Source organism: Octopus bimaculoides, chromosome 2 (assembly GCF_001194135.2).
Source record: "Octopus bimaculoides isolate UCB-OBI-ISO-001 chromosome 2, ASM119413v2, whole genome shotgun sequence".
Taxonomy (NCBI): Eukaryota; Metazoa; Mollusca; class Cephalopoda; order Octopoda; family Octopodidae; genus Octopus; species Octopus bimaculoides.
The window spans coordinates 124,210,734-124,223,935 of record NC_068982.1 but is presented as its reverse complement, the minus strand read 5'-3'; the positions used below and the strand labels follow the sequence as shown (position 1 = coordinate 124,223,935).

General features: G+C 34.9%; 1 protein-coding gene across 1 annotated transcript in view; it reads right to left on the bottom strand.

Moving 5' to 3' along the window:
* Positions 1–13,202, bottom strand: part of LOC106870974 (centrosomal protein of 290 kDa-like) — a 92,127-nt gene that overhangs the window by 19,550 nt on the left and 59,375 nt on the right. Inside the window, exons 30-34 of the mRNA XM_014917224.2 lie at positions 12,061–12,121; positions 9,165–9,262; positions 5,074–5,206; positions 3,385–3,587; positions 1,089–1,202 (exon numbers count right to left, since the gene is read on the bottom strand). Of these exons, the coding sequence (XP_014772710.2) occupies positions 1,089–1,202; positions 3,385–3,587; positions 5,074–5,206; positions 9,165–9,262; positions 12,061–12,121 (609 nt within the window). The remainder of the gene's footprint in view (positions 1–1,088; positions 1,203–3,384; positions 3,588–5,073; positions 5,207–9,164; positions 9,263–12,060; positions 12,122–13,202) is intronic.

Here is a 13,202-nt window from a genome sequence, read left to right as displayed (position 1 = left end):
TAGCATGGGTTGGACGATTTGATTGAGGACTGGTAAACCAGATGGCTACACCAGGCTCCAATCTGATTTGGCAGAGTTTCTACAGTTCTACAGAGTTTCTACAGTTCTACAGAGTTTCTATGCCAACCACTCCCAGAGTGTAGTGGGTGTTTTTACGTGCCACTGGCACGAAGGCTAGTCAGGCAGTACTGGCAACAGCCACACTCAAAATGGTGTATTTTACGTGCCACCTGCACAGGAGCCAGTCCAGCGGTACTGGCAACGATCTCGCTCGAATGTCTTTTCACGTGCCACCAGCACAAGTGCCAGGACGGTGACGCTGGCAACGATCACGCTCAATAATAATAATAATAATAATAATAATAATAATAATAATAATAATGAAATTATTGTGTATAGTGCTCAGGTACATTACAACTACGTACACTACACAGAATTATGTACAAAAGTCAGGAAGATGAACAGTGTATGAGTCATGATATACATGTGTGCATGCATATGGAATGGGGGGATATCAGGATAAGAGCAATGCTGCCATTCATTTAAAAATAAAGCTTCCTGTTTCAGATCTAGTTCAGCATTATATACAAATCCAAGAGATCAACCTGATCAAAGTGTAGTTTAGATGTGAAAATTTTAAAATGCTTCATCTCTGAAGATGAGTCTATCTTTCTGAAAAATTATAATCGTATTATTACCACTAGTTGCGATATAAAGGGTCCTAGTTCAAATCTTGTCTGGGACTATGTACACATCCAGGAATAAGATACCTGATGACACTCAGATATAATCACAGCGTGGATGTAGATACTGTAAAAATACTTTTCATGTCTAAAAATGAGGAGAATAAACTAAGTAAGAATCAACCAACCATCAAATAATAATTTGAGCCATTTTCAGGATTTAAAAGTATTCTTTATTTCTTACAAACCTTGTATACTTATTTAATCCTTTAGAAAATTGATATAGGCTCACTACTTAGAGTATTTTGCAGTTTGAAAATACAAAGGGCATGTCTAGAATTTTCAGCAAGACAAATTCAGGTAAATATATGGTGTCATGTCTGATAGGAGAGAAAAATGGGTCACCTCCACTAATTCTTTTTCAATTTTGGACTTATCTTCTTGCAGCTGAATCATATTATTTGCAAATTTCTCCTGCTTGGAAAGTGGAATAGCTCCTGCATATTGTCGATGTACTTCCTGAAATTGAAAACAACACAATAGAATAATGATTTAATCAGTTATAACTCTTTCTATAACAAAAAGGAAAAATGGAATGTGTACCGAGTCAAAAGAAATCATTATCTATCATCATAACAATCCCTACACATCATCACATGATTGTTCATTATATAAAATCATCATCATCATCACCATCAGCATCATCATTTAATAGAAAACAGACATATGATGATGATGATGATTTAATATAATGAAAAATCATGAGGTGATGAGTAGGGATGGTCATGTAAACTAAATGAGCAAAGTTTTGTAAAATGGCTATGTGATCAAGATGTTTGCTTGCAATTACATTGTTTCAGGTTCAGCCCCATTGCATAGTACCTTGGACAAGTATCTTCTACTATAGCCCCAGACTGACTAATGCCTTGTGAGAGAATTTGGTAAACAGTAACAGTGTAGAAGCTCATCATATAAGTGGGGGGGGGGTATTTACGTCCTTATAACATTTGTGATTCTGCAAAAGGGACCCATAGAATAAGTGCCAGACTTTAAAAAAATAAGTACTGGGTTTAATTTGTTCAACTAAACCCTTCAAAGTAGTGCCCCAGCATGGCTGCATTCCAGTAACTGAAACAAGTAAAGGATAAAAAATAAGGAAAAACAATGATGTTTGTCTGCTTGTCTTAAAATATTTCTACAATTTGTTTGTGAACAGTTACCAAAATTTGTATACATATCTGAAAATAATCCTAGAATAATGCAATAAAGTATAAATTCAGAGTTGAAGGTTTCTCTTGAGCAATATCTTTACTTTTCATAACTCACAAGCATAATCAACCTCTCTCTCACTTACACACTCACATATATACATACTCAGAGTGATGTATACCTCTGAGTTTAACAAACTGTTACCATGACAACAGTTGACAAAAATTATTATATAAACAGTCTTTCTAACACTAAAAGACTGAAGTCTAAAAACTTGCTGTAAATTGATTTAATTTTAACAAAAAAGACCAAATACCACTAGGCATTTTATCCACCATGCTACTGGTTCTGCCAGCTTGCCACCTTACAACTGATAATGAATAATACTGGTTATCGAATATACATATTAAATGGTAATGTAGATAAAATGATGGTAAAATAAAGTGCTTATTCTTGCAATCCAGTGCCATTTCCAGGATTCAGCCAAATGGATCGTGATATTTAGAATTTAAGAGGACAACCTCAAAGAAGCCACATGAAGATAATGAACTTATAGTAACATCAAGGTATTGAAGACTAGCACTGTAGACAACTTTTGGGAAAATCTTCTTTATGATATGAAGGTACAATATGACAATATGATTTTGAAGGAATCAAAGCATTTTCATCATATGTTTCAGAGGAGAGACAAAACAAATGTCACAAAAGATGATGAGAGTACAAGGGTACAGAACAAAGAGGGCAGTACTATGTATCAAGAGTTAGCGGGAGAAATAGAAAATTAGTGTCAGTAGAGACAGAGAAAATGCTGGAGATCTCAAATCACTGCTCAAGAAACCCAAACATTGTTACACAAGAATCCTTTGGTGGCCCAGTAGGCATGAGTGTTGAGAAGTAGTAATACAACTCATAGGTGATGGTTTCAAATCTCTTCCAGAAATTACATGAGATTTAGTTAAAAATGTTTATAGGAGTAGGGGTGGCTGTGTGGTAAGTAGCTTGCTTATGAACCACATGGTTCCGGATTCAGTCTCACTGTGTGGCACCTTAGGTAAGTGTCTTCTACTATAGTATTGGGCCGACCAAAGCCTTGTGAGTGGATTTGGTAGACGGAAACTGAAAGAAGCCTGTTGTATGTATACATATATGTACATGTTTGTATGTTGCTTGACAACCGATGTTGGTGTGTTTACGTTCCCATAACTTAGTGGTTCGGCAAAAGGGACCGATAGAATAAGTACTAGGCATCCAAAGAATAAGTCCTGGGGTCAATATGTTTGACTAAAAACAAATAAAAGAATATGTTGACTTGTGAACAGAAACTGATGTTCAGCAATACTATTAATATTATGGAAACTCATTATCCTGTAGCAGTATCAAATTCCATTCATTAAGATATCTATTCAGTTCTAAAAACTACCATTTCATTAATATTTTTAAAAGAAACTAAGAAATTTTTTAATAAATTTAAAAGGTAAAGATAAAAACTCACAGATAAATTCTTCTTCAACTGTTTGATTTTATTCTGAGAGTCAATCCGATTGTGATAAATGGTTTGGTTTTTAGCATCGATCTGTTGCTCCAGCTGAAGAATATGGGCTTCAAGTTTGCTAACTTTACGCATCTCATTTTCAAGTTTCTGAATCGCTGTTCCTTCACTGACTTGAAGTTGCACAATTTGACGGTGTAGTTTCCCTAAAATAAAAATGATTTCCTCATTACATAACAAAATCATCAAACTAAGGGCCGAAAAGAGAGTCATTATATGACTGCTCAACTTACAAGATATAGCAGCCAAAACATCCTACCATCTTAAAACAGCTCTGATGCATTGGACAATACAATCCTAGAGACACAATGTTTGAAAAGGAAAGACAGAATGAATATAGTTGGAAAGGTGATGATCTTAGGTCTGCTTGATCAGGACTGACCAGGGTAAAGCAACAACAATAATAAAAAGAAACAGCTTGTGTATTTATATATCTATTTCTGGTTAACATAAAATTTAATATATATTTTATGTCTTGTAAATAAAATATGTAATAAAACATGACAATTCCATGAAGACTATCTTCCTTCAAATATTTGTTGGAAGATCTAAGCTGATACAGAAGGTTAAATAAAGTGTCTTAATACATAAAGCCATAAACTTTACTTCAGCATGGCACCTACTTAAAGATAGATGAGGATGGCCTTGAAATTCAAGTGTATTTACCAAGAATACAGTTTATAAACACTAAATTCTTTAACTGTACATATTTGTTTACAAAGGTTTCAAATCTAATGCAAGATGAATTCATGTTTCTTTGTAATATTATCGGTGAGGCCCAATGTTCAAAGGTTGTGCTTCACCACCGCATCCCAAGTCTTCTTGAGTCTACATGTTCCACAGGTTCCCTCTACTGCTAGGGTGTGACACTTCCTCACACAGCTGTCCTCATCCATATGCAACAGATGAATATATTACATTTGTCTAATGTGGCATTATATATATACTAAATTTTTTGTTTAAGTATTATTTATTCTGGGCTAGCAAGAATTTATCTTGCCTGAAAATTTGATCTTATACATATCCTGACTTCCAGCTGAATATCCTTCTGCATAAAATACCTATATTCCATAGTGCCTAACTTCTGTTGACAGAGGGAATTAAGGAAGCGGTTTTTATTAAAGTGGGCATCTTTATTATTAAAAGTTTTTTTTATATTATATCTCAGGTTATGTCACACTGATAACTTCTAAAAAGAATGAAGTAGTGTGTATTCTCTGCATTTTTTATCTTATTCCTTAATTTCAAATTCAAACTTTTAATCCCACCAAATATTATGAAGAAATGATTATCTCCCTTGTATTAACTGTCCACTAGGGCAGTGCTACTTAAAGTGGTGATATGCTGCCAGTATGCAGCAAGTTTCCAGAAAAGAAAGAAACAATAGCAGATAAACTGACAAAGAAGAAGCAGGCTCACCTTTCACATTAGTAAAGATTAAAATTATAAAATGCTTATGTAATATTGTATTATTTGTTTGCAAAATAAATATAAAATTAAAAATTGTCAACTTTTATTATATTCATTACATATATTGTTTCCACCACAGCAGATAGTTTGAGAAGCACTGCACAAGGGGACATTTTGTGCTTAACTGTATGTTAAATTCATAAGAAAATGGGAAAACTTTACCTATAACAGTCTTGTCATCACTTTGAGCTTGGAAGTCAAGTAATTGTTGGCGTAGTGAAAGGACTTCTTTGTCACGAGATACCTGCTGATTCTCAAATGCTAACACTTGGGAAGTTGCCACATCAGCTATTTCCTAGAAAAATAATTTATCATTAAATAAAAATGGAAATCATTTTTTTTATCAATGAATTGTAAATTTTTCAGATGTCATCATCATCATCATCATCATTTAACATCTGCTTTCCATGTTGGCATGGGTTGGACGGTTTGACTGAGGGCTGGCAAGCCAGAAGGCTGTACCAGACTCCAATCCAATCTGGCAAAGTTTCTACAGCTCGATGACCTTCCCAACGCCAACCACTCCAACAGTGTAGTGGGTGCTTTTTACATGCCACCGGCATGAAGGCCAGTCAGGTGGTACTGGCATCAACTACGCTTGAATGGTGCTTTTTACGTGCCACCGGCACGGGAGCCAGTCAGGTGGCATTGGCAACGATCACGCTCAAATGGTGCTTTTAATGTGCCACTGGCACAGGTGCCAATCAGGCAGTTTATTGCCCAATGATTGAAGGGTACTCTTAAATGGGTTGCTTATGCTGCACTAGCATAGGCCACGGTTACGGCCTCACTTGGATTGCCAGGTCTTCTCAAGCACAACATATCTCCAAAGGTCTCGGCCACTTGTCATTGCCTCGGTGAGGCCCAATGTTCGAAGGTCATGCTTCACCACCTCATCCCAGGTCTTCCTGGTTCTACCTCTTCCACAGGTTCCCTCTACTGTTAAGATGTGACACTTCCTCACACAGCTGTCCTCATCCATACACAACACATGACCATACCAGCGCAATCGTCTCTCTTGCACACCACAACTGATGCTTCTTATCTCCAACTTTTCTCTCAGGGTGCTTACACTCTGTTGTATATGCACTGACATTACACATCCATCGGAGCATACTGGCTTCATTCCTTGCAAGCTTACGCATGTCCTCAGCAGTCACAGCCCATGTTTCACTGCCATGTAGCATGGCTGTTCGCACACATGCGTCATACAGTCTACCTTTTACTCCGAGTGAGAGGTTCTTTGTCACCAGCAGAAGTAGGAAGTCTCTGAACATTGCCCAGGTTATTCTTATTCTAGCAGCTACACTTTCAGAGCATCCACCCCCGCTACTGACTTGGTCACCTAGGTAATGGAAGCTATCAACTACATGTAGTTTTTTTCCCCCTGGAACGTGATAGAAGCTGTTTTCTGCACATTTTCAGTGTTTATTGCTCCTGAGCATTTGCCACACACAAAAACTATCTTCCCAGTTAGCCTTCCTTTAATATTGCTGCACCTCTTATGTGTCTACAGCTTACACTGGGTACATCTTATGGAGTTTCTACCTATGCCTTTCCTACAGATCAAGCACAACCATCTACCTGAAGGGATTTGTGGTTTGTCTGCCTTCCTACTTATTAAGACTTTAGTTTTTGCTAGGTTGACTCTAAGGCCCTTCAATTCTAGACCTTGCTTCCACACCTGAAACTTCTCCTCTAATTCTGATAGTGACTCAGCTATTAGAGCAAGGTGATCAGCAAAGAGAAACTCCCAGGGGCATCCTGTCTTAAATACCTCTGTTATTGCCTGGAGGACTGTGATGAATAAGAGGGGCTTGAGCACTGATCCTTGGTGGACCTCTAGCCACATACAAAATTTCTAAACACAAACTATTGTTTAGTTACGTATGTAAACATTGTGATGTGTTCAATCTTGTATTTTCTTTAACATGGAAGAATACTAATTTAGCTGTTTAAAATAATACTCATTAAGTGGTCTAGTGGAAAATATTTGGAAAGGTTAATTAATTTTGTATGATTAAAATTTAAACCAATGAGACAAAAGCAACTAGATAAAGAGAACTGGGAAATTCATCAGACCTGGATTTAAAAATAGAGAAAGAAATAAAGAAATAAAAATAGCATCTCTGGTTGAAAGAATTCAATGGGTTGGAAGGATTCAATGGATCCTCCAGTGTTCTATATTTGCCATTTTTGTCACCAACTACATTACAGAGTGTACTCAGTGTATTTTCATGGCACCAGCACTATAGGGGTCGCCATGCCATTATGAAGACTTAGATGCTATTTTTATTTCTTAATTGGCTTTTAAATATCTGATTGAGGTTTTAAAACCCATCAGCCAAAACCTTCAATTAACTCTAAGATTTTTAAAATTATAAAATAATTCTCATAATTCTCACTCTTCATTTACTTAATTATTTATTCCTGCTCATTAAATAAGTGGTCTACAGCTATTATCAAAATTAGTTTTTTAAAGCAACATTCAGTTGGAACCTAAGATAGTACTTTACAGCAATGAATCAGAAAAGAATTTAAGATTTATTCTAAACTATACAACAAAAATCATCCATCCATCCATCTATCTATCCATCTGTTCACCACTCACTATTGCTAGGCTGGGAGGATCATGGGGGTAGTAGTCCTCAAGCACCCCCTCCAAAGGATCCTATCAGAAGCAACTGTCGTTACACTTTCCTGTTGGATTCCTAAACATATCCAACTGAAACTATGGATATTATCTAACCATCTTGTTCTTGGTCTATCCTTAGGCCTCCTACTGGTTGGCTTGGAGTGGAGAATTCTTGTGATTCTTTTGCAACATTCTAATCACATCTAGGTAGCACAGGTGCTGTGTGACCTCTCAATATGGAGAAGTAGTGGCTCAACTTGGGGAGACTCCCTAATCTCTGAGCTACACACATTGTCAAGTAAAGTTACTCCAGAGACCCTTCAGAGGAACCCCATTTTAGCCACAAGTGAGGATAAGCATGTAAATTGAATTGAAGATAACAAGTTTAGCAAGTTCTGTTCTGCTCATTTTAACTATTCACTTTTATAGCTCTATTACCTCAATACCACAAGGTACTTTTAATATTAGCAGTATGGCATGATGAACATTTCATACAAAGACATTTCAGGGCTGACAGAATGAGAATAATTTTTCTGAATATTTATTCTCTGAAGTAATTAACTACTGTGCTGTTTTTAATCCATTACAAATATTTTGCTTCTTTTTCATATTTACTATTCTTCAAATATATTTGAAACATGCCAACAATTTCTTTCTTGTTTCCTATGAAAATCTAGTTTTTAATTCTGTCCATCAGGAGCCATATTGTTGCCCCATATCTTGTATATTTTTCTTTCAGAAATTTTAAACTGCAACTCATTCTTTTAAATGAAAACCATGGTGTCTAGTAACAGAATAGGAAAGTTTCTTTGAATCTCTTAAACACAGATATTAGATTTTTGAAGAAGTAAAGATATCTTGTTGTTCAAATCTGCTGGAATGTATTAAGAACAGATATGCAACTTTTGTTGTTTACTGCACAAATAACAATTTATTATTGGTTGGCAAATATCAGCACAGATCAGCAAACAATTTGTTTGCTGAAATTATAAACTAGGTCATCAGTTCTTGTCAGATTTGTTAGCCCAAATAGTTTTGGGTTATGAGACACAACATACTGAAACACTGGCATCCCAGAATCCCTTGCCCTAATGAATCAAGTGTGTTATAAACACATAGATGTCATAAAGGAATAGCTGGTTCCTGTAACAAACACAACAATTAGCTTATTTGTGTTCAAATCTACCAGAACATATTAAGAACGCATATTTTTCATTTTCATTTTATCAAGTTTCAGCTCATGAGCTGTGGCCATGCTGGGGCACCGCCATTTGGTGTTGCTACACAATTTTACTTCATGAATTTTACTTCAGGAATTGACATTTGGTGCATGAGAGAGTTTGATGCAGCTGCTCTCATCTGTGCCTCCTGCCGTGAAGTTGGTTCATCTGGGACACCTGACAGGAAGAGGTCCAGCCATCATTCCTATTCATACTGTTGAAAATAAACTTTCTGATTTTTTTCCATGAAGGATTTACTATTTTACAATTGTATGAAACTATCAACTTCAACTAAAGTATAGTATCTGAAAGTATAGTATCTTAGTAGATAATCTAATAAAGTAAAATATAGAACAAGATCTTCAGATATTAAATTAATATTTTAAGAAAATAATTACTTTTAATTTGGAGATTTCAGCTTTCAGGCATATTTCATTTTCTTCAAGTTCTGCAATTTTCTTTCTATCTGATTCATTTACATCTTTGGTTGCTGCATCTTAAATAAATCATAATTAACAAGAGAGTATAGTTAATATCATAGTTAGTGAGAGAATGAGTCATCTGACACTTTATAATATTGAATATACATATAACAAAGCACATTTCCTAACACAATAAATAATGCTTCTATTTAAATTTACATTAGCATACAGAATTATATACTTCTAATTGAGTTCCAGCATATATTTGAATTTTGAAATGAAATTACAACAGCAAATGATTAAAAGAGGCATTACTTTTATTTTGAACATTACTTTGCAGTCTAAATGACTTCATGCAATTCTGTATAATTTTCTTTTTCATCTTTTAAGCTGAAGTTAGTCTTATCTAGTTACATCATCATCATCATCATCATCATCATCATCATCATCATCATCATCGTCATCATCATCATCATCATCATCATCATCATTTTATGTCCATTTTCTAAGTTGGTAGAGAGAGAACAGTTCGACAGGATTTAATGGGTTGAAAGAATTCAATGGGTTGGAAGGATTCAATGGATCCTCCAGTGTTCTATATTTGCCGTTTTTGTCACCAACTACATTACAGAGTGTACTCAGTGTATTTTCATGGCACCAGCACTATAGGGGTTGCCATGCCATTATGAAGACTTAAGAGCTCTTTCAAGCCCTGCATTATCACTGTTCAGATCAATTACCAGTGTACCGGTTGCTTTTTGTCAATAAATTAAACTTTACTTTTTCAATGATATAAAAGAAAGAAAATTGTTTTAACTACTTCGATTATTTTTAACCTTGAATAGAATAACAGAACAAATGTAAAAGATCAGAATCAAATGTAAAGGATCAGAACCAAATGTAAAGGATGAGAATATACAGAATAACTTCCAATATTGTAATCGAAAATCCTGTGGTACAAATACTTTAAAGATGGAAACACTTTAATGATGGTCCAACATTTTTGTTTGTTGCCAGAGTGATTGATTTAATAAATGATACAGTAAAAACTCAGCATTTAAAGAGAAGTTTAATAAGTTTTTCTGAAAACAAACTCATATTTCTTCAATAGTTTTATATATGTTGAAGGCTTCAGAAAGCATTCCTGAAGACAGTTGTAACAACTATAAAATAGTGACATTGCTTGATATAAGCCAGTGTTGACGTTGAAGAGAGAATACACCATATATAAATAAAAGTTGATAGAGAAATTAATACACAAATGAAGTTAGTTTGTTATATAGTTCTCTCCATGCCATGAGGCACATAAGGCTGCAACATGATCTCCCCAACCAGCTGTTTTCTGCCACTGTTCTGGTTTCATTCCAGCTTCTTTTCTCGTTTCCTTTCCTTGTCAATGGTCCTTTGCCATGTGGTTTTAGGGTGCCCTGCTGCTTTTTTTTTCTCCTCAGGCTGCCACTTTAGTGCCACGATACAATTGCTTTCTCGATTTTATCTGAAGATGAGTCCGATCGAGTTCTAGCATCTGCATCTTGTTTCATCACTGAACCTATTGATACCCATCATCATCTCAATTATGTCATTTCAGACGCTTTGCAGCCACTTGATGTCAAGTATCCTCCTTAAGCTTGTGAATTGGAAGCAGTCGATTGGAGTTGGTGGTGTAAACACATCAGACTTGACTGATTCATGCTACCAATGAAAACAGGCTTAAAGCTATTGTTACACTGTTGATTTGATTTTCAACAAAGTTGAGAGTCAAGAGAAATTACAATCAGAATAAATTTGATCAGGATCACATTAAATGATAGAGTATCAGAATAATTAGAGCATAAGACAAAATTTTAACCTTGTAGCATTTAGTTACAGCCCTTCATATTCTGAGTTCAAGTCCTACTCAAGTCAACTTTGCTTTTTATTTTCTAAGAATGAATAAAATTATTATTAGTGCATCCATTGTTATCAACGATGACCAAGGACATCACGTGGGAGAAGATGAGTCATGGTATGTCCAGCTGTGGCCAATTAGTCCAATGCATACTCAGAAGGTTCTGTTGCAGATCAGGCACTGGTGGTTGGCTGGGACTGAAGGCAAGGAGTTGGCTTTGGACTTGTGCAGTTTGCACCTTCTTTGTGCCCCTGCAATCCTATTCCATTTGTAGGAGGTGGCACTTCTGCTGGTACATCTTCGCCAGGCAGTCTTGTCTTCATGTTTCCCAGGTCTCAGCGTTGATCTCAAAGCTCTTTAGTAAGGCTTTGAGTATGTCCTTGAAGCACTTTTTATGTCCACCTTGTGTGTGCTTACCTTCTGCCAGTTCACTGTAAAACAGTCTTTTGAGGAGTCGCATGTTGGACACTCAAACAAGGTCAGTTTATAACCTTACAGAGCATGTAAGAATGATTGCACCATAAATATGAAAAGAGTTTTATAAAAGAAGAACTCATTTTTGTCAAGTCACTAACAAAAAAAATCCCAGTTCAGGAAGTTATTACTTCTGACCGCAACATAAGATTTCTCTCTCTCTCTCTCTCTCTGTACAAAAACAATGTAAGGAATGTAAAGTAGTGATATATTGGTAATGAATGTGGAAGATCTACAGAAAAATACATGAGAAGAAAATGGTGGAATTTCAAATCAGAATACTGGGTCTCAAAAATAAGAAGGCAAATATTGGGATGAGGAGGCAATAAACTATGTTTTTATCCCATAGAAAGAAAAAAAAACAGTTTAAAACAATTCTGAAGATGGAGATGACATCATTAGTTATACACAAGAACAAAAATAAGGAATACCAGTAAACTGAACAACTCAGCAATTTCTATCAACAAGCATTGGAAACAATTGTTTATAAAATGTGGAAGCACTTCTTACTTGCTAACTCTTCTCGTAATTGCTCTTCAGATTTTTTATATGTATTGTTTACCTGGGAAACCTTTGTAAAAATGAAAAACAAAAGAGGTAAAATACAATGAAGAAAAAAATGCAAAAATATTAAATGAAAGTAAATTGAGAAACATTTCAGAAACAGAATTGCATAAAGATATAAGAAAGAAAAAAAAAGTGTAAGAAAATTCTAATTTAAAATTTTTACAGCTGAAAGTTCAACGAAGCAATACAAAAATATTTTCATATACATTTTTCTGTATTCCAAAACTTATAAAGTATGAAATATTTCAATGTTATTTTCTTTGGAAGCTGACTTTATATAAGCATATCATACATCATACATACAGACACACACACACACACAGATATATATATATATACATATATATATACATATATAGAGAGAGAGAGAAATTTAAAGTAAACAGAAAATGGAGAAATATTGATCAACAATAACTGATTAACATCATTTATTATTTTTTAATTAAATACAAATTAACTGTATCCCATCTAACAGCTGTTTCTGCTTCCAATGTTATGCAGTATAGCCATTGAAAATTCTGAAAATAATATTCATCATATTTCATAATACATCCAATCTGGAACAGGGAGCTTCATCAGAGTGAAGAAAAATGCATAAAAGAAAAAGAAAGAAAAGAAGAAGAGCCTTGAGAAGAAGATAAGCCTTTCATCTTCTTCTCAAAGCTCTTCTTTTCTTTCCTTTTATGCATTTTTCTTCACTCTGATGAAGCTCCATGTTCCAGATCGGATGTATTACGAAATATGATGAATATTATTTTAAGAATTTTCAATGGCTATACTGTATAACATTGGAAGCAGAAACAGCCGTTAGATGGGATACAGTTCATTTGTATTTAATTAAAAAGTAATAATTGATGTTAGTCAATTGTTGATCAATATTTCTCCATTTTCTGTTTACTTTAAGTTTGATTCCTGATAAACTCATGTTTATCTTTGTCATTATCTGTAACCTATAAGCATAATATGCTTGCATATGTATGTCCAGGGTTAACATAGATAATTACACCGGTAGTATAACAGATATTTTTATCCCTCAGACAGTTATTCCAACCTCTAACTCAACTAACCTATATATATGTATATAT